Here is a 23728-nt window from a genome sequence, read left to right on the forward strand (position 1 = left end):
GCTGGTCTTTAAATAATAACACTAAAAGGGTACACCTGGAGAACTTAATCACACGAACAATAATGGGAGCAGTAGAGCGCCCTCTAGGGAGGGATGTCGGGCGTGACATTTGTCAGTTATAACAGTTTATCTGAATACACCTAATTTTATCCTAGAGCATATTTGTGCTGGTTGTAATCTTCTTTTTGTCTTTTCTGTCATGCTCACCCTATGGCATTTCATTGAAGATGTGGTTCATAGTCTGAATGGTCAGAGGCTGGAGAATTAAGATTTGAATGGCATGCATTTTACAACGTTTTACATACATAAAGACAAAGTATATGTAAATATACTGTATACACATTGTATGCATCATGTTTTTGCAAAGTATCACTAAGCTTCACATGACCGGTGTTTTCTGTAAGTTTTGTACAACATTTTGACAATTTCTCAGTTGTTTTCCTGCTCAGATGCTCTCCTCTACTTGGCACTTATACATTTAAACATTTTTATCTTCACCATTACTCCTATGATTAATCTTCATGGTTCAGCACCCATTCCAGATATTTTAGGTGTTCTCTTGTGTGAGCAAAAATATTCCAGCTGTCTGCCCATCATGCAAGCTTATTAGTAATGTCCCCTTACTGTTTCATTGATGCTGTGGGATTTCTAAAAATCAAGAACATGGCAAGTATAGGCTTGCAAATGATTAACTTTAAACTCTGCCCTGACCCATTGTTTTGCATTGCTGCTATTTCTTCTATATCTGTTGTCTATACTCTGTACTTTATTAAAAATAACATTTGTTTTTCTTGCAGTTTCCTTCCTTGTTAAGGGTAATTACAGAGGTACATTGACAATATTATGTTTTACACCTTCCCTGGAGCCAACATAAGTTACTCATCATGCATTCCCTATCCATATTCTTTCAGGCTCTGTCTTTAAAAAAAAAAAAACTGCTGGGATGTTTCTTTGTTTTTATATGATTCTCTTTTAAGAAGGCACTATAGACTTCTGACTGTGAGAAGAGTGGGCATTCCTTTAAAAGAAGTTAGAGGTTCATGGGAGTAGCCGAGATTAAAGTTCAATAAACGGTCAGCTTTATTTTTTTCATTTCAAAACTTCGTATGACCCAATGGAGAAGGATTTCAGTTAAATTTATATGTGTTCCCATAACTTTGAGTACTAGTGTATTTACACATGTTTAATAAGGCCATTTCCTTTCACTTTTCTTTATGAACTGCTTCATGTGAAGTGTCAGTGTATATTTATTGCTTAACTTGTGATAAATGCTATCAAGTCAATCCTGGGAAATGGTTAGCATCTGTTAAGCAGTTATCCGGGAAAGTGGTAATAAAGCAGTCTAATGCATATATTGTGCAGCCTGTCTAAACAATATTTTTCATCTTCATATTTGTGGCCGTAAATGAATGGACTATCACCAGTATACCTTGTTCATAACATTGCATTATAGGTCTTTATCAGTCAATAGCATGTTTGCTGACACATGAGAAAAATATAACTTTTAGGTTTGCACATACTGTACAGTACTGTACCTTAAGCAAACAAACACCTACTTCATTGATAATTACAGTACATTACATTAAGGACACTTTGTTGTATTAGAAAGTGAATACCAAACAGAACTTAACCACTCCAAAATGCATAACACCTAGGTGAGCGAATCTGCCTTCCAGGTTTTGCAGTATTATACTCATGGTGGAAAAAAAAAAAAGAATTTATATCGGTGCTTGTGTGAGGTTGAGCCATGTCACACCATTTCAAAACGACATCATCACACCGGGCAGAAAACAAAATCAGAATACCAGAGGCTAGACTGTTCTGGAAATACCTGCATCACTGTGGGGATCACATCATGTTAAAAGTCATCTGCCGCGCATGTCAGAAAAAGGTTAAGATGATAAATTCAAGACAAATTAAAAACAATGTGCATGTACGCATTTGAGACATTTCTGATCTTTTTCAAAAGGCGATTTTCTATGTCCACCTTCCCATGCCCTAGAAATACAAGATTACACATGTAAGCTTTCCACATTCCTTGCAGTTCCAGCCTAGTGTCAGAAGTAGTGCTAGCAGTCATTTTGCACAGTAATTGAGAAGAGTGAAAGAATTGCTTTTCACATTGTTCAGATTGTTTCTACCTTGTGGACAGAGGTGCTCTTTAAAATAAATGACACAGCTGACCCATAGCTTGCAACATTCAATGAAATCTGCACACACACACACACACACACACACACACACACACACACACACACACACACAACAAAATGCCAAGCTCTTTTCAAATTCCAAAATAAGAAGCTGTCAGAAAGCCGGTAAGGCTGAGAGGTAACGGGCTTGCCCACTGTGCAGTTTGAGTACAGAGACAAGGAATGACAGCTAGCCCGCAGGTTTTCCACATGGACAGTGGATGTCCGGTTAGGCCAACTGCAGTGTGTGCCAGCAGTACATCTGAGACACTGCAATGTACTGTACAAGCCCGCAGAGATGGATACTTATACCAAAGCAGATGTTTAATTTTTTTTAAGTCAGAGTGAAGTACGGAATAAAGGTGGACATCCATCTATCACCTCAAAACTGAAATAAGCAAAAGGGATGAAAAAAGTTGAATAAAATAATGTAAAAATAATGCTTTTGCGAGGAAAAAAAAGTTTAGATCTTAAATAAAAGCACACTGTGCGCAACAGCTAGCTTTTTGCAACAGCTAAGGGTTTAAACAAATTGGAATAAAACAGAAGTATCCCTGTTTCCTCTGAGGTCGTATTTTCTCACTCCACCATGACTTCTGCTTTATTTATCCCCCCACAAATCACCATGAAAATGCCATAATGATAATCTGCTTGTTAAAAAAAATGCTTTCTCTGGAAATAATGAAGCTACAAAAAAGCTGTTGGAATCATGGATTATAGCATTATGCTCTAGCAAATCTCCTGCAAAATAACTCTCATTGTTAGTTTTTAATTAAGCACTCTTATAGGGAATTCTGAGGTATTCAGGGGACAAGAAGTTTTTGTTAGTTTTAAGGTTTACGTCATATTATCTTTTGTATTCTATGCATGAGCCAAAGCTTATACAAAATAAACGTAACAATAGTTACGAAGCACCATGGTGTTTAGAATGATATGCATCATCTTGTGAGAAAACATTGATGGCTGTGATCAATGTACTGCATACAGTATTAATGAGTTGACGTAAAAGTAAAGAGTCACACTGCAAGTACACGTAGCACAAATTTTGCCACATTTTTGTGTAAGGGAATGAGGGGATGCTTTCTCTCCCGGACCCTCCTGTGGCTATAAGCCAGTGTCTTTGCTCTTCTCATTTGTGCTCCTGGTCTTGCCAAACAAAAAGCAGGAGAACATTTGCCCCAGGAGGCAGGCAGGACTGGAATGTCAGCTCTTAAATAGCTGTTTGGCTCACTGTTGTACCAATATCAAGCTTGGCAGGCTCACTGCTGTAATGAAGCCTTCATCTGGACCAGCCTGCCTCTCTCAGCTGGAGGGCCTGGAGTGACTCAGTGGTGATTAGAGTGTGGAAGTGGGGGGGTGGGGGGTGGGAGAGGGGGTTGGTGATATGGGAAAGTTGCTATTAAAGGCTTTAGGAGTGGGAATGTGCTGTGATGTGTAATATCTAATGTTAACTCTATACCGTACCAGGAAACTCAATAAACTTCTTTGAGCAATGTAGTGTAGCATCTTTCTACGTGCACGTGAAAGAGCAGCATGAAGACAAAATGTCTGCCCAGTAAACGTATTTTAGTAAGTTATTTTTAAACCTTTAAAGATCAATTTTTGTAATGTTTTTTCTTCAGAAAAATACTGTAGTTCAACGTGTGTTCCCAGTAAGAATCTTCACTCTGCTCCCTTTGTAATTTTTAGTGAACTCTTCTTTTTTATTTTGAAAGCAGTCACCATTGCCCTTTCGAGACAAAATAAACTGCAAATGAATAGTTCTTACAGGAGTTCAGTGACAGGCCTGCTCTGTCAGCAGCATTACCACTTTGTAGGATGATACTGTCAGATCTCAGAAGCTAAACAAGGAACAAGGCTAGAAAAGCAGTTTGCTGCTGTAAGTTATTGGACCAGTCTTCAGCACTCTCCCCTCTTACCCAGGACTTCCAAACCAATGACTCTGAATGGTAACCAGGGAAACTGTTCTGTAGTAAGAGCCTTCCTTCAGATTAGATGTTGACCAGGGTCCTGGCTACTTAGTCATGTAAAATCACTTTTGCAAGTTTTGAAGGAGTCAGTGTGCTATCCTGAGGGTACTGGTTAAATTCCACTTTGGGTCTGCATAATTTGGTATTCCTAACTTTCAGCTTTAATTGAATTGCTTAAGCAATGTCTCACTTTTCCATTTGATGTGCAGTGTGGGGCTGCTGGCACCCAGTGGATACTGTGTGTCAGCCAGGTGGATGCTGCACTTCAGTGTGGATGAAGGGGGTCCCCTACCAATTCTACTGGCATCCGTTGAGATGAAAAAGCCTTATACATATGAGATTAATTGTTATTATCATCACAATTCTACAGATTTGATAAGAAACCTTGACCATGCCCTATTGGTCCAAAAGTAGTTTGGTATACAGTAAATGTTACTCACTTTTTTTGCTCATTTTTCAGGAAGCTCATAGTGCTTCAGGCTAAATTTTTACTAAGTGTCATTCCATATTTTAATAAGGTAAAGTGTTATCCCCCTGCCAAAGAAGATCTTTTCATGATGCTTGTTGGACAGTTGCTATTTTTGAGATAATGTGTAGAAGAGATTGAGCGTCACTGTTTGTTTGTAATTAAAAAGGACTTTTTTTTCCAAGAGAAAATGCACTTCGAAGTTTTATCTTTCATAAGCTGTTTTGTGGAATGTCCAAAAATAGCAAAGTTTCCAATATTAGTTTAGACAAGACACGCAAAAAGTAACATGTTTAAATCTGGGAATGAACACATTTTTATTTGCGAAAAGTGTCCAATAAATGTTGTCAGGAGTATGGAGATCCATATGTTCAGACGTTAGCTACGCTACTTTTAGGCTTTGTTAACCATCACTGGTATCCTAAAATATGATAGATTACAAACATTTTGAAAGCGTACATTGAAAAATAAGGCATTCTTCTGTTCTTTGAAAAATCTAACTGCAAGGATATAAAATAAATAATAGTTAAAATCTACGAAGATGATAAGGAAACCAATTTAAGTGGGCTAGTATGTAAGTTTTTCTTTATTTCCTTTATTAGACAGGTTTACAGTGCTGTATTATGATGCTATAAGGCTTTACAGTGCCAGGTTACGATGCTATTGTGGAACTGAGAGTGTTTGAAGATTCACTGGGGAGGTGATATATTCATACTATGCATATTATACGTGCAGCTTTAGAAACAAAAGCTTAGGACAGAAGTCAGCCTCTAGCTAAAGCCACTTACTGTATAGAACTTCATGATTCTGTATAAATACAGATAATTAATTCTTCCTTCCCAGGATTTGACACTCTGCATTCCTCAACCTTCCTAGTCACTTCCCTTGCAGTAGTTCCTTCTCTTGTTCCAAATGAGGTGCTCTTTCTTTCTCATGCTTACTGTATCGCCAAATTGCTTCAGCTAAAAGTGCTGTAATACAGTTGCTCGTGTATTGCGTATCAACACAACCATACTACATTTGGTGGTGTCTGTATCCTCTGAAGAGCTTATAATGCTAATTTTGGGACGTTTACAGTATACATTAGTAGGGAAAGGAAATTCAATGATAGCTCAATCCAGTCAGTTCAACTATACAGTACATTATCTGAAAGTCAGTAATTCCTGGTGAGGTTTGCTGCATCTTGAAATCTCTCCCTCAAGCACAGGGCACAAGCCAGGACTGTAAACTTAGGGATGCCAGTTAGCATTAACACATACAAGCACAAGGAGGAGATGTAAATTAACTTAGTCAGCAGGTTTTGGGGTTGAGGAAGGAAACTAGAACAGTTGGACAAAAAACTGCCATAGACATGGGAAATACATAAAATGTAGTTTCAACCACCATCCCACCATGTTGCCCCAATTCATAAAAAATACATGTGAAGAAACAGGTAGTAGAGAAACAATATCTAACAATTCCAGTCATAGCTCAATAGTTTCCAGCTTTTTCTCTTTGGTCTAAATTGAGCAGCTTTGATTTCAGTTCTCGAAACAATATTCTGACCTGAATCAAGCTGGTCTGAGGGAAAAATCCTATAATTCAAATGAATCCAGATATACTGTATAAAAGTAGAAAAGCACTTTAATTAAAACAAATGTTATTATGCATAAGAGACACTTATTCATAAACTCAGTATTTACCTTCTTGAACATTATAGTGAAAGGTTATGGAAATTATTTTGGACACCATGTGTATACCTGGTACAACATCTCTTTTATTTGCTGTTATACAACAGAAATATACCTACTACATATATTGCTTCAGACTCACAATTAAACCAAAAGAGGATTATATTGCATTTTTTTAAAGATGAAAATAATTAGTTGATGTATGATTTTATTTAGGTATTTATGTGAAATTCTCTCGTGTAGTCTTGATAAAGACATCTTTAAACTGTATAGCATTCTTTGTTATAAGATGCTCATCATCTAGGATTTTAATTTGCACATCTGGGATAAATATATATTTTATTATATAATGAACACTATATTATGTGCTATGTAATATGCTATGTACAATGAGCCAAAACACAAGTACACTGTAATTGTCTCTAATGATACTCACCTGAAAATAAAAAATAAAATCTGGCATAGTACTGTATGTTCATGCAGTATAATGGCTTGTTATTGGTTGAGTATTCTAAAATAGTATTTCAAGAACACACTGTTGAGTTTGGACCCTTTGATGATGATGATCCATGGGTTGTTCTAACTTTTACTTGGCTCAAAACCTTGAACTCTTATTTAAAATCTTAATATTTAGCGAGTAGATTACACAATGTCTGTTTTTTTCTTGTTTTATTGCTTATGTTTTAGCTCATTACAACGGTCAATAAATAACTAAAATGTCGAACAAGACCATTTTGTGCACTAAATTACATAAAATAAATACCATTCTGACAGAACACTCAGTATGCATTGTAGAGATTTCATGTGGGTTAACAACAATGTGTCTGGTATAAGGAAAATAGGATTTCTGCTGAATAAGTCTGAAGAAAGTGAACTCATGAAACTGAACTTGCCTACAGCCATGGGCCATGCACAGTTATTGGCTAGCCAGTCCAGTTTTAGTCTGGAATCTTTCATTAGTACTTTTCTAATTTCACCAAGCAATTATGTTAACAGTCATACACTTATTTATGATTGGTAGCCCACTGATAAAAATAAATTAGGGTGACAAGATAATGTAAAAATTGACAAAGAGTACAACCAATCTATTAAACAAAGATACTTGGGTTACATACTGTTTAAGTGTAAGGTACACGAAAATAAATGATACTGTATATTACTAAACTTCAAAGTATCAGACACCTTTAGCAATAGTAAGGATTTATTTTAAGGTTCCAGGCAGTGACTGGAAAACTAATTTGATCGTAAGGATTCACTTCTTTAAATTTTTGGAACTGCTGATGTCCAGAGACCAGGAGCACGGGTTCTTCATACTGGACTAGAATAGACAAGCCATTTAATTTGTGACAGAATTTTGGGTCCTTTATCAACCCAGATGATGGTATGGTTTACATAATTGAAAACCTTTTTAAAATAATATACTCTTTTTCTACAACAATGAAAAGTGCTAAATAAACAAATACAGGAGTATATGTACAGTATGAATCATTCGATCATGATACATACAAATTGGTGATGGATTACAAATATATTGACTATGACGCCCAGTCACATACAATCATCAACATTTATAAACACTCGAATGATAAGTTAATATTCAATTACTTGCATTACTTGATCTTTATCAAACATATACTTGTTCTGGAATGAGCTTAATTCTCCAGTATTCACATGTGTACATTGAATGTATACTCATTGAAATTGAGAATGCTTGGTCAGGAAGGAGTTCTGATGAGTGTTTAAAAATCCCATGTGGCAAGGAACATTGGACCTGTGTCAGTGCTTGTGTAGTCTGTATCCACTGACAGCCTAGAGCTTCCTTTCTTAGCATCGCTCTGAAGTTGGGTCCCTATGGAACATGTATACAGTCTGAGGATTTAGGAGCTGGCCCTAGTGAGATTTAGATGGGGAGAAATGTTAGAAGGTCTGTCGGTGATATTCAGAGGGTTCAACAAAAGTCCAGCTGTGCTATTCTGTTGATCAGTAGCTCATCACAAAATTCTTCTTGAGAGTTAAATTCTTGGGCAGAATTCATGTTTAAGAAGTTCACTCAGCCCAGCTGTTATTTTTAACTGAGTTTGTGTGCAGCTGTGGTCTGGAGAACAGAAGCCACAGTCTTTTGTTTAGTTGATAATAATAATACACTTTATTTCATTTAGCACCTTTAAAGTTGGCTTCTCAAAGCGCTTAACAGAATGATAACAACAACAATAAACGAAAACACAAGATATGCATGATGAGAATACACAATTAGAGGAGACAGTAGATGGTGGTACTGAATACAGTAGTAGCAGAGGGGTAAAGAACAGTACTAGTTAAGTAAAGGCTCTTCTAAAGAAGAAGGGTTTGAGTCTGGATTTGGGGTTTAGAGAAGGTGACTCTCTTATATCTTTAGGGATAGAGTTCCAGAGCTTTGGGGCATAACAGGAGAAGGCCCTGTCACCCACAAAGTGTAGATGGGCTGGGGGGACAGACAGGAGACCAGAACTAGAAGGTTGCAAGGTGAGGAAAAGGGCGATAATAGCTCAGACAGGTACTGAGGTGCCAAGCCATGCAGAGCCTGGCTGTCAAGTTATCAGGATTCCAGGAAAGCATCTCGTACAGCAGTGCAGACACTTTCAGGTTGTGTCATCACAGATGTTGATTAATCATGACATCATGAGGTGTGATGACATCCCCACCACATGGCCTGTGCCTTATTGGTGGATAACCCTGACCATGGCAGTGGATTTGAGATCTCCAACTGGGGATTGAGGCCAGACATGGTTGTTCTATAATTATTGTAATTCTAAATCATGCTACTAGTTGAAATAAATGAGGGTCAACGAAAGCACATAAGCAAAAGAATGTTATTTATAGCCATGGTGATCCCATGCCTGTAATGCTGTGACCCATAATACATTTATTCCATGCAATAGAGCCAAAATGGAAGCTTATTTAGAAACTGTAAAGCATAATGTAAACTCAAGGAAAACTTGTCAGGTCTCCTTCAACCCAAAGGAAATTTATGCTGTCAAACATCTCCTCAAACTCTATTTCAGTAGGAGCATTTTACCAGGGAAAACAGATCAATTTTGGATTTGAGTATGCAGTTAGCAAGATATAACTAGTGTCAAAATGGGCTCCAAATTATAGATGTATACAGTGTAGTATTCTCTCTTCCTACAATGTTTTTGGCATATTTTTCATTTCAGATTTGAAATGACAAGAATTTTGAATTACAAAGGTAAATCCTCATTCCTACCAAGACATATACTGTACTGTAAATTTAAGTTCTGAAGTTAAGAAATTGTTTTCTTGAGGTTTTTTTTCCTTAACAGCTAAATGGAATGGAGAGTGAGTGCTAATTCCTAGTTTTGTGACGATGACAGGAGGTTTTATCATAAATATAAATGCTTATTGCTTAGATTTGGTGCATTAGTTCTGTTTAATGGGAATCACATTTACCTTGAACTTGCTTTTTGTGGTGGCTACAATAAAGTATGGAAATATCATTCCATAATAAGCCCCCCCGCCCCCAAAAAGAAGAATCTGTAATTATTGTACATTAGACAATTCACTTTTTCCCTTGTCAAATTGTAGTCTTAGCTTTATTTTTCACATAGAAGTTCTGAAAACTACATTAGATCTGCTGCATTTACAGTATTTACAGGTAATGATACAGGGCTTGCAGTAAATAGAAAGTTGACTGCAGTAGTGGATACTGTTGATGGCAACAAAGACAATCTCTGTTCTCATCATGGTAGCATGCTAATATTATAAGAGTAAAAATCACTGTATTCAAATAGCCAAATAGTTTGGATTTTAGGGTGTCCAATTCTGTGGACCTGCAATATAAGGGGCTGTTAAGTTAGCATGGCAATAGTGCTCCACTGACCCACCCTTGTTTTGACCACTCAAGAGTTTTTCAACGAACTAGTGTTGAGATCATTTGGAATAAGAATACAAGCACCCTGTAGCTTGCAAACACCACAGCTGGCTGTTCCAGTCTTAATTAAACCAAGTTATTTACTAAATTGATCAAAACTGATGTGATTCGTCTATTTACCAAGTAATAATCTCTAAACATTTTAAGCACCAAAGTCAGGCATTTTCTTTTACTATAACAGATAGAAAAACTCCCTTGCTTTTAACAGAGCGTTTCATAATTTCTTACAACGAAAATTATTTAAACTGCGACACTTTTATCATTCAACGAGAGCTCAAAATATCACAAGGATCCTCAAGAGATCAACAAAGACAACAGAAAAAGATATGTGTATAAGATACTTATACCATGGGATATAGCTTTTTATCTATGCTAAGTAGTCTTTAATATTTCTTCATTACACAGTGAAGTCAAAATTCCGGGATGTGCCTATGTACGCTGGGCAAACTATCCGAGGTAAAATTCTTCCAGCACGGGGGTACCTTTAAAGTGGAGACGACGGCACCGAAATTTTTTGGCATGCATAAAAAACAGCAATTCTGTCAGTAAGCCCTAAATGAATTAATAGCAAACATGGTTTACATTTTTCCAAGAAAGTTTAGCCTTTGTCACTAATGAAACCACTAAATAAAGACATAAATATAGATTTTTAAAATACATGCTAAAATTTATTTAAAAATAAAAACGATAACAAACGCCAGTGGAGAGAGAGTGCTTACTTTGTCAGCACCCAGACAAAAATACAATGCTTTTATTCATTCTTAATCAGATGGTGAGAGTGAAGGGGGAGCGATAAGGTTGAAGGTGAGGAAAAAGAAGTGAAAGAGGGGGAAGCTTAATTGACTAGAACAGGGGAGGGATGTTGGTTTTGCATAATGGGCGGGGTTGTGGAAATGAGGTCTATTTGGGAATGAGGAGTTACATGTTCTGGCTGTTTGTGAATTATCGTTGTTGAATATGGAGTGTTGAGGTATTGATTTTGTGTAATGCTTTATGTTGAAAATTGAGATGTATTTTGTTTATGATAAAGAGGATAAACTGGGATGGGAGGAGGGTTTGGTTTTGCATAAGGGGCGGGATTATAATAATTGAAATAATTTGAGAGAGTTTGCGGGCTGTTTTTGGTTTGTATTTCGAATAATTCGTACACAATATGGAGATTTGTTGATAATTGGAGGACGGTTTTGCTTTAATAGCTTGATATATTTGATTTTGTATTGTGGTTGTTATCTATGTTTTTGGTTGGTATTATGTTTATATGGTTGTTTTTGTTGGTTGGTCGTTATTATGGTTATGTTTATTGTGTCATTTTTGATTATTGGATGTAATAATCAAAAGAGAGAGAGAGAAAGCGAGCGCCTTCTTTTTACCTTTGTAACCAAAGGGCCTTGCAGATCAGATTTTTCACGAAACCTCCTTTTTCACGAAACCTCCAACAGAGCTGTTCAACCGGTTTTTATTGGGCACCTCTTATGTCAGGCGTAAGCGATAAATATACAGTATTTAGCTGGAAAGCTGTACAACGCAAGACATTTAGTTACTCTAGGAGGTTTCGTGAAAAAGCACATTGTGCTGCTGTAATAGTTTAAATTAATTAAAAGTCTAAACAGTATCAGCTTATTTATGGGTTGTAATTTAAAAAAAAGTCCAAAACCGCACTCAAAATGCAATTAAGTGCTTTCTGGCAAGAGGAGACACCCAAAATAATAATGTAACATGCTACTGTTTATGCATGAACATAGTTACTGTATATTGTTATTTCTTTAGATACGCGATTCCATGTTTTTTTTAATCCCTGGCGGGACCAGGAGTCCATAAGAATCGAGTAATAGGTTTCATTGCGCTTTGACAGATCGTCTTTATATCAATTGTTGATTTAAAGTTTGACAGTAAATGTTTATATTGTAATGCATACTGTACAGCCTCTATTTCTCTATAAAAATCTAAAAGATAGGTTGCGCAGCCTTACAGGGGGTGAATGCACTATAATAGATTAGCATACTGTAGAGGAAAACAGTATAGGCATCGTTGATATGAGGACTTTTGAAACCAAATTTCCCAAATTTAATATGTGCTTTTCTATATTTATTGTAAATTGATTGTCCATAATATTGCTATTCTAAGCAAGGAGCGCTTCACCCCGCCTGCTGTGGGAAGAGTTGGCTTATTCCTTCCCTGCCTCACCGAGGGATCTGTGGCACTCACCGAGGCACTCACCTGTGCCATCCTACTCCTTAGTTAATACATTTTAATATTTATAAACGGTTAACATTGTTAGCAAAATATTTTGAATTATATTTTACCCTGGTTTTTTTTTGGTTTTGTATTTAACTTATTATATGATAGTCAGATTTAATGTATATTTGAACAATGAAAATATATTTTTACAAGATGCGGGGGAAAGTGCAACAACTTATTACAGTGCTAAATTCAATATTATTGATTACTAATAGTTTATGCTTACACCTAACTTTCTTAATTAGATCACATATTATATTAGCAGAAAAGCTTAAAACTACCACTTTTTTACACGCTATTTCACATGTTAGTTAAAGACTTCGATGCTTAAAATGTTTAGGGAGAAATGGAATACTGGTGTGTATTTTTTCTTTAAAAAAACAATTCCTTGAATTATGAAATGCTCTGTTAAAAGCAAGGGAGTTTTTATGTCTGTTGCAGTAAAAGAAAATGCCTGACAAAGTAGGGCTTGGACAGATTCCAAGTGCTTGTACAAATGTGCTAAAGAAATTAGCAAAAAAGTCATTCCTTTATCGTATTGGCTAGCTAATGTCCTGTCCTTGTTAGTTAGATCAACGAAATACTGTGGTGTTTGTCAAAGAAAAAAATAAAAGTATTTTTGTTTAAAATGACGGTTAGAAAGAATGTGGACCAGCGTAATACTTTGAGTTTACTGCTTGTCCAAAGTCATTCATTATTAATACTATTAGTAATATCTTCGGTAAAGGCTTTGATGCATAAAATATTTCTGCATAATTAAAATATTTATGATAAAGGTAGGTTGTGTACTTTTGTCCAACTGAGCAATCTTGCTTTCATAAAATATACCAACTTTTAATGAATGATGATTAACATGCTGTAATACACAGTTTAAATTTAAAAGCTCAAATGCTGTACATGAGAGGTTAAGCTTTATTGGCTCCTCCTTTAAAGGCTCCACCTTTTACAAGGTGGTTCTGGATACTTTCCGGCATGATGTCAAATGACGCGATATACCATGTGATACTGCGTTTTCATGCGACACGCCCACCACGGTGTACCGCGAAATACCCCACGCTTTTTGAATGGCTGCATCTGTATATATATACATATGTACCATATTCAAACAGAGACTGACATACAGCAAAATGCCGCTCAGTGCCAATGGCCTTATTACTTGGGCCTTCTCTGTCTTGAATTTGTCCTGGAAAAACACAGACCTCTGCCATTGATGCTGTCTCCTGCTCAGTAAGACCTCTTAGTAAGACCAATGTAGTGGTATATTACAGTACTTTCTTCATACCTGTATATCCTGAATGTAATCACCTACAGTACAGTACATATAATTTATTTTTATAGTTACAAAATTACAAACCCCCCACTTATATTTAAGATAGCTGAGTTCTTCTGCTAAATATAATCCTGAACATTTTCTAAAAAAAAAACATTTTTGTTCATTCTTAATGTTTTTAAGCCAAGCTGTAAGTATTAATGTCAGACATTCTTTATGGTCAGGTGAATATGCATGCATCTGAAAAACACACATTGCAAACAAACCTGAAGTACTGTAATCTTATTTTCTTGGTTTTACTGTAAGTAGTTTTTTTCAAGCCATTGGTTTAAACATTTAACTACGGAGTGTAATATTAAAGGTAATTTTGTCAAAATTTATGGGATGCTTCTTGTATCCAGCAGTTTTGACAGTTCCTTTTTTTGTTAATTGTGACTCTCTTATTTACAAAAGACAACTGACAATAGTTGTGTTTTGGATGACATTTCATTTCATTAGCAGTGGCTGTCTCTGCTTGCTCAGGACATATGCTTGGCAGTTTATGCATGCCACCCAATACCTCTCATTAAAATAGCTACAGTTCACCAGTTTCGGTAGCTTCAAATGAACTCCGAATGAATTATTATACAACAAATAGGCTGCTATCATGCAGAACATAAGACAAGCAAAAGGCAGCTTTGGCTTAATGAGGCTAAGTGAGTGTCTTCCCAGCACTGTGGCCACATGACAGTCTTTGAGCAAAGGTTTTTTTTTTTTCCCCTTCATCGGTAAACCCTTTGCTTCTGGTTTATGTTTATGCACCTCCAAGGCTAATATACATTTTAATGCACTGCAATGAGAAGAAAAAAAAATCAGCCATTAGATTAGAACATGTGCGCTTCCTGTTAAGTTAATGACAGCTGAACACAGAGATAAATTTAGTTTTTCATATTTAATTATGGCACACTGCAGTACTTTAGTGAGGATAAATTGCACAATTATTATGCTTCAGCTTTTTTTTCCTTTTGGCTCACAGCCTGATATCTTTTCTTATTAGCATTGTGTATTTCAGATGGCAATAAACCTTATTATGTTTATTATAAAGATAGGTACTGTGAAAAAGGATGTGTTTGGTTGTGGTTGTGTATCTGATCATACTTTTGGGCAAAATATTTCAATATATTTATATGATGTTGTTTTCAGTAATTTTTCCTTTGTTCCCTGTTTCATCATTGCATTGCCAGAGTTGTAAGTGACACTTTCATACATATACAGTATGTATTCCCTGCCATTGAAGAAAATGAATAATATTTAGAAGGAATACATTATAACAACACATCTTTGATTAACATCGCTGACATCAACATGCATTAAAGGTTGTGTACAAAGAATAATGAAGTTTATAGACAGAACAAATCTCATTTCTCCTAGGCAATAATAAATCTATAGAATCCACTCAACAGCATTTTCTATCTGAATTTAATAGTTAGGTTTCATTCTAAATAAAAATGTCATGGGTGTGATTAATTTAAATTTTACTACTAGGGTCTACTAGGATAATTTGTCAGTAAACTTTAATTTCAGGAAATTTTAAATTTAGGTAAATCTAAATTTGCATTTACAATTTGCAACTCTTTTGATCAGGGTTAGCAAATGCCATCTATAAAGGATTTATAAATTATGTATATTGATAAGTATGGAAAAACTGACATAAATGATAAAAGCCAGCCTCTACTGTGGATTAATTGCATGTTGGTAACAAAATTCTATTTTTTGTCATACTCTGAACCATACAGCTAACCCTCAACCTTCTTAAAGACATATAATATTTTTGTAACAGTTTGTAATAACAGTTTAATAGAGTGTTTATAAACTGTTATAACACAGCCCTAAATTAAAACATAAATCAAAGCTTAATTTAAAAACCCAAGTACTTTTTGCCAGTGGAAACTTGCATCCATTAGAAGGAGGCCAGTCATGGTGTACTGTGTTTGTAAAGTTTTGATTTTTTCCAAGCCATGCAGTAAGTAATGATTTAAAGTGTTTCAATTTTGAATGTTTAAAAAATGTCCAGTACCTTGATGCCTTAATCAATATATATATATTTGCATATCTTTGTCTGACATCACTAGTTGTGGATGGGACATATTTACTTAAATAGAAACTCTTTACTTTTTGTACCATGATTCAGTGATGTGCATGAGTCATATCAAAAAAGCTTGTGTATATAGGCTTGTTTATCTGTCGATATGTGGGATACAAAAAAGAAAACATCCCCACAGAGATTGTAACTCCTGAAAAACAGACAAGATGAGGATATTTCCGCAATATATATTTGACTTTTTTATCATCTAGAATGTGCCTTCTTTTAAAGAAATTCTACTTTTACATTGTGTCCAGTTTCATTTTGGCAGAATCGAGAACAGTAAATAAAAACAGAATGGGAGTCAATGGGAACTCCCCGCAAAACAAACGTGAGTGTTTGTGTGGTAGTGGTGGGGAGGTTGGAAACAAAAATCTGTTCCAGACACCTGTTTACATAAAGAATGCTTTTAAGAGTGCCAGTTTATTAACAGCCTACCAGCCATCTGCATTTAAACTCACTCTACATAAGCCAGAAAATCTCTGTTGTGAACAGCTGTGCTTAGAATCTGCATTCTTATGTATGAAGAACAAGCTAGAAAATACATTTTTTTGTGGATGATTCCTAAATTATTACTAATTGTTTAATATCATCCATCCTTGTTATCAAGAGACTCATATAAAAACTGTACTGGCATACCAGCAGTTTTGCTGACACTTAATATGAGAACCTGGCTGTTACATCACACCATGAAGCAAACTACTGTACTGTATTTGGTGAAGCCTTTCTAAAAAGTCCATTGTTTGTTAGCCTGAATTTAGGGATTCCCCTTGAAAAAAAATATGCAGTAATATTTGGTTTAGAAAAGCGTTGCATTTTCTTACAACTTAAAGATAAGGAAACTGACTGTAAAAAAAAAAAAACAGGAACAGAAAATAAATATTGTGCTCAGCTTCCTTAGGTATTTATTAACTGAAAATATATTATCTCCAGTAGACTCTTTTACTCCAGCAGACTACCATTTACATAAACTGAAGTTGAGTCCTTTACTTGCTTGTCTACCAAACTGAAGACAAACTGCCTGCCAGTTTTTTAATTCTCTTTTCATGTTCATGGAAACAGTGAGTGGAATGCTTTCACTCTAAACTGTCATGAATATGGTAATCTGTTGAAATCACTACAAGCAGGTACTCCAGTTAAGCACATGCTAGGAGAATGAAATGCCCAGGTCTTCTCTAGCTGTGTGGATTCACTACCTGACAGAATACCAGCTGTGCGTGAAGATAATGGTGTGATTGGGTGAACCTTTTGTTGTGTCACTTCTTAGAGAATTGTAACAACTAGTGAAGAGACATTAATTCTATATTCATGTAGATTTTTGTGATAATGAATATTATCAGTACTACTGCCACTGGGCAAACCTTACCCATTTGAACAGTGTGTTAGCATTTGCATGTGCAGTGCATCCTGGACTGCTTCAACTGAACTCACCATTGGAACACATTAAAAAAAGGTGTGTGAAGAGAATTTACATTCACCTAATCCACTGCATCAGTATGAATCTTGATGCTTGTATTCCCCTGTGAAGGGATGTATTATCAAAGAACTTTTTCCTTTTTAAATTGCAGGACAAGCAAGTACATCTCAATATCAAATGTCTGCTATTTTCACTTTGATTTTTAAAGTAGATTACAACAAAAATTTGCATTTCTGCACACTGTTATTGGTTGTACTCCTTACAATCATACCCTTCGATCATAAAGCTACAGGAAGTCAAATTAAATTCAGTTACATTTTAATACCCTTTTTATTTCTATATTATGACTAAAAAAACATTTTTTCATAATATCTTTAATTCTTTCATATGCATAACAAAATATGATGCTTTGTTTTCCTATATAAACAAAATAAATGTTAGGCACTAATGAATGTGTTGTTCAATCTTCCCGACTCCCACATCCAAAGGCATATGACTATTCTAAGTACTTTCTGCTACTACATTTACTATTGTTGAAGGTGAAATTAATAATAGCAATCTCTGTTCTAATCACACAATGTAAAAAGACCAGAATCAAAAGCTGATTCTCAAATATAATTATTACTGCTCCCTATTACACTGAAAATTGTCTAATCAGTTTACAAATGTATTATATTAATATTGTTTTTCTTGATTTTAATGCTCTGATATTTTTTTCAACTATGATAAAAGCTCCAAAACATCATCATAAGATTAACGTTTTAATTAACAGTTCTTTTTGCAGCCATCATTTCCACATGACGTTCAGTTGCTGTATGGGAAAATCTATGCTTAACGTTTTCTTCCTCATTTAATAATGTAATTTTACTGAAATCAAAGTATTTAAAAATAGATGGCCAAACTGATTGTTTAATATAGTTCTAACCAAATATTTTACTTATTCACAACCGCTCGACTATCTTTGACCTAGCAGAGTAATAAATTGTAGCCCACGTTTTCTATTTTTTTTTAACCTGTGGTCCCAAACCCTTTATGGTTTAAGGCTGTAACTGTTGATTCATTATGCTGTCAGCCACCGCCTGCTAGTGTTGTGCTTTATTCAAGATGGAAAGGGGTTTTAGTGGTAGATGCGTACTATCTTTAGATGGTTAGGATTTAGTTCCACTGGGAACAAATATATCAATGATGAGTCCCTAAGCAAACCATTAGAAAAAAATAACCACCACTGCCAGAGATCTGTACATCTGTCATGACGACGGTTTTGATGGTCCTGAATGAAAACAACATTCTTTTTCTTTGCGTTCTTTCAGAAATACATTGCTAGGGCTCCAGACAATATAAACGCAACTAGACTGGTTTCCTTTGCAGGAGAATGGAAGCTAAGAACTAAGAATAGAAGGGAAAGTAGTAGACAAAACTTCTAGGCAAGATAGGTTTTCTAATGTATTCAGTAAACAGTCAAATAATAGGTATAAATGGCATTATAATTATTCACATTTATATGAAACACTAAGACGTACATTAACATGAATTATTCAATTCTAGTGCAGCCTGCTATACTAGTTCGTGAAATGCAAACTCAAGACTAGCTTGTTCAAAAACATCAGAACAATTGCACCTATTTTCACTAACACATAATTATAATGTAATTGAGCAGCTTTGATCCTATGTGATTTAATGGCTGTTATTTTTGCTATTGTCCAACAAAATGTGTGATTCATATCACATTAAATATTTAATGTTTGGATTATAGTCATTTCAGACATTTACACTTATTAAATGCCAAATAAATGCTATTAATGGCTCATCAGAACATCCGTCTTCAATTATTTATATTTGTCTTACATTTCTAATGTACATATGCACACTAGATAACATTATGAAGTCTGGTAATTGGATGTTATTGGTTAGTTAGAGAATGAAAGTACTGATTGCAAAACTGTATGTTTTACTTCATTTTGTGTAGCTATAATAAGACAATCTACCTGTGACCTGAAACCTTTCTACTCCCATACTCAGACTTCACTCCTCAGATCTTTCTCCATTTGTTACTAACTTCAATAATGAATCTCTGAAATCTGATCTTGTTCCTGCTGGCTTAAGGTCTACTGATTTCACACCTGTGTTAAAAAAACCTGACCAAGACACCAAAGTACTTAAAAACTACCATTCTGTTTCCAATTTGCCTTTTCTTGCAGAATGTCTGGAACAGGTGGTGGCAGCTCAATTACAATCTCATCTTATACCTGAGGAGCTCCTCAAACAAATTTCAGTCAGTGATAGACAAAGACATAGTACCAAAACAGTCCTTGGTCAGTTACATTTTTTTTCCTCCTGGATGCAGCTTTTCATACTGTCAGTCTCTGCATCTTACTGGACCACATGGAAAATTATCTAACAATTAGTGGTTATTCCACTTATTAGTTTGACTTCTTTAGGCTACCGGGAGCCAATTCATCTTTCATCTTTGTTGTTTTCAGTCAGATACTGTTCCACTCATTCAAGGTGTTCCACATGTGTCTGTGCTGGGACCTTTACTTTTAATTATATCACATGTTTCCTCTTGATGACATAATTTGCCACTTGTGTTTTAGTGAAATTTGAGACTAATTTGAGACTTGTGTTTTAGTGAAATGCTGTTCATATTCAGATATATTGCAGCCCAAATCAGATACTACAGTTGTAGCTTTTGATTGATTTGTGATTATATCAATGCTTTATTTACTGATATATATTCTAAGATGCTAAATAGGCTTCAGTATGTCCAGAATTTTGTTGATTGTATGATAATTACAATTCTGCATCTGCATATTACTCCAGTCATTTATAATTTGTATCATCTATACAAATATAAATCTATAACACAGTGAAATTTAGGGTGGCTTAAAGTTGTCCTTCTTATGACTAAAATACTAAATGCTCAATCTCCAGGTTATTATCATATTGCTTAATTCAAAATCTGCAAAACTAGGCATTCTTACTCTGGCAAATTAGAGTAAGAATGCCTTGTAGTCCAGATATTACTTACACAATGGGTGACAAAGCCTTTTTGTGTTCACACAAAATCGGTGAAACCAATGAACAAAAACCCAAATTCTTTAGAAGTACTCTGTGATTGTTGATATTTCCACACTTCATTTAAAAGCGATTGGTCACTAATATATATTTTTTTCTAATTTATATTGGGTAACTTATTTTACGATAGTTTCACCGATCGTTTTTCCACTTTTGTTTTTTTCTGTTGTGTACAGTATGACTTTTGTGCTATTATAGAGCATTTTGAGTTTCTTGAAAAACATTCATGAATAAAATTGTATTAATATTATTTAAAAAAAACATTTTTGAGGTAAAAATCACTCAAAGCTGATGTGTTTTGAAATGGGATTTTCAGTTTATTGTTTCACGTTCATCTTGTCTGCGTTTGAGTTAGACCATGTACTGTATTGTGATATTATTCAATATATCTGTGAAAATATTCATAAAACAGCATGGCTTAAGATATTAGTGTTCCAATAAATAGGAATTACTTTCAGTTTGTTTGCCCGGATATATCACTTCTCATAATGTGGTATTTAACACCTTATTTGCTATAAGTAACACTATCTACTAAGAAAAGCTGCTTTCTTTTCAACTGACAATATACCAAACAATGGAGTTACAATACAATTGGATCCTGAAAACCATCTACTGTATGTTGAAGCTTTGTAACTTGAATCTGATTTTCCCACAGGAAATTTGTCCCATATATTAATCATGTATCGTGGCAAAAATAAAGACTTGATACTTTATTTTTGCCACGATACATGATTAATATATGATAGATAGATGTTAAAGCTTTCAAAAAACACAAACGTCCTCTATAAGAGCAATGGCATCTTCACCTAAGATCTGGATGGGATGTAAACTGGTCTCTGTCTTCAACATCATTAATCAGCATCAAACTTAATTAAAAAGCTCGGCATTTCTTTAGATCATCATAAATACTTCTAACCTTTTCCTAAGTTATGCCTAAATTCATTGGAGCATGTTTAAGACATAATTAAGATCCTCCAGCATTTAAGAAACTTTTATCCTTTTCTTAACCCAAACTTAGGTTATATGTTCTGCGTAGTTATCACAATTGACTGCCCTAAACGCAACAAAACTTTAAGATGTTCCTGAATTTTTAGCCTGTATTTCATGATAATTATTTTGATTTTTTGTTTCCATAGTTATTCCATACTACATTACATTACATTCTACATTTTGTTGACGACAGATCCCTTGCATTAGATTTACTCTTACTTGCACATGTGAAGAATCAATACTTTTGGAGTAAAGTCTTTACAAAGATTTACCCAATACAAAATGGTATCAGAAGAGCAACTAAGTGTCTTGAGTCAGGGAACTGGGCAGAATGATGTCATGCATATGACTGTTTGAACTCATTTGATGATTTAAAGCTGACATTGGAAAATAATTTTGAAATGTCTAACTGCTGTATATATCATAACTCAAATATCATAAAGTTGAGAACGTGCATGTACTCCTTTTCAATTATAATTTCAATCATTTTAATAATGAAAGTTAATGAACTGTAAATATAATGTAAATAAAATTTAATTAAATAGTTTAATTAATACTTTTGCCATTTAATATTTCCAGTGTATAACCAAAGTATTGTTGCAGGATTTTTGTTTTACCAGATGGCTTGTAATACATTCCACAAGTCCAAGAGTTGTGGATTACCCTTATTTTCTGACTCTGGGCAATCACATATGGCCTTAATTGGATTCGTGTTAGGAGTGTATGGTGGTTGTCCAAGAATTTTTGGCATACTCTCTTCCACCTTTGTTAGTAAATAACTTCAAAATATTTTATCAATGTGTTTTGGATGGTTATTTTGCTGTTAAGATTAAATTAATTATATCCAAATTAACTCAAATATGTGCACGCCACTGTACATCTACATGTTTTAATAGCTCTGACCTTGTTGGGAATAACTTGGATTTGATTTCCTATATAAAGTGCAGTTTCACTCCTAAATTGTAATTAGTGAGGGGAACCTAAGAATGACTCATACTAGAAATGCCAGGTCTGATTGGGCATCACATCAACATTTTATTATAGTTTAATGATGAAAATACATTTTAGCAAAAGGCTAGTAAGTGTGGGGTATTCGAAGGGAACTTTGCTGCTTATCATGCTATGTAGGGAGATAAAGTGTTCACAGGAAAATAATAAACATTGCATTACTACATTAACATAATCAAATTTTATATGTTCTTTTCTAAATGATTAATTGTTAGAGATGCAGATGGCTGCCTATTTCTAAACAGTGACTAGAGGCTTGTTTTTTCATGATTTGTTTAGCAGTGAAGGTTTTGCTGCCAGATAAATGTGTCTCAGATACAGAAACAATCAGAAGATATTTTAATCTACCATAAATAGCTGAGTAATAAAAGTTTCACAGGCCTTCAGAAAATTAGGTTCTGATTTTCTACACCAAGTCAGCAAATTGTCTTGAAATGTTGCTGTTTTTTAATCAATGTCGTTAGACTGAATTTTTTCATCATATTCATGCCTGGTCAGAAATCTCATTTTGGGGGTATAAGAAAGTGACGTACCCTAGTAATGTTAATTTGGCTTTACCTAGTCGAAAACCATTGCTAATGGCCAGAAAAAGACATTCCCTACTGAATGACAAAGAGGTCTTTGATTTAAAGTTCAATGCGGAATAGGTACAGTATGCAAAGTGATACAAAGTCAGGTTTCTAAATACATATACATTTCTTTTACAGAAACTGCCTTGTTTTGGCCCATATCTTGAGGAGAGAAAGATGATGTTAGCTGAGCAGAAGCTGAAGATGAAAATGGCTAGTGAAAGTACTGCTCAACAATCCAATCCAAAGCAACCATATACACCCAAAAAGCCTATTCCTGCTGTCAAGGTAAAAATAACCTTTATGCACACTAGCCAGCAGCCATATCACCCTGCAATTCACAACTGGTAATCCACTGAGGGGTGAGCCTGGCCAGTACCTGGATGGGAGACCTCCTGGGAAAACCTAAGCTTGCTGCTGGAAAAGGTATTAGAGGGGCCAGTAAGGAGTGCTCATCCTGCAGTCGGTGTGGGTCCTAAAGCCCCAGTATACTAATGGGAATACATTACTGTAAAAAGGCACCAAAAAGGATGAGACGTAAAACCGAGGTCATTACTCTGCTCTCCTCCCCACTGATAGCTGATGTGTGGTGAGTGTACTGGTGCACTATGGCTGCCGTCGCATCATCCAGGTGGATGCTGCACATTGGTGGTGGTGGAGGGGAGTCCCCATTACCTGTAAAGTGCTTTGAGTGTAGTGTCCAGAAATGTGCTATATAATTGTAAGGAATTATTGTTAATTATTACTACACATGAAATTTTATACAGAATAGTCTCAAAATTTGTTATACAATAAGCTTCTTTATTATGTATC

At 35.1% G+C, this 23728-nt stretch overlaps 1 protein-coding gene across 1 annotated transcript in view; it reads left to right on the top strand.

Annotated features, from left to right (window-relative positions):
- LOC148651954 (dihydropyrimidine dehydrogenase [NADP(+)]-like) overlaps positions 1–23728 on the top strand; it is a 200380-nt gene that overhangs the window by 173017 nt on the left and 3635 nt on the right. Inside the window, exon 21 of the mRNA XM_088598326.1 lies at positions 23054–23203. Within this exon, the coding sequence (XP_088454452.1) occupies positions 23054–23203 (150 nt within the window). The remainder of the gene's footprint in view (positions 1–23053; positions 23204–23728) is intronic.

Source organism: Lepisosteus platostomus, chromosome 11, assembly GCF_059453375.1.
Source record: "Lepisosteus platostomus isolate fLepPlt1 chromosome 11, fLepPlt1.hap1, whole genome shotgun sequence".
Taxonomy (NCBI): domain Eukaryota; kingdom Metazoa; phylum Chordata; class Actinopteri; order Semionotiformes; family Lepisosteidae; genus Lepisosteus; species Lepisosteus platostomus.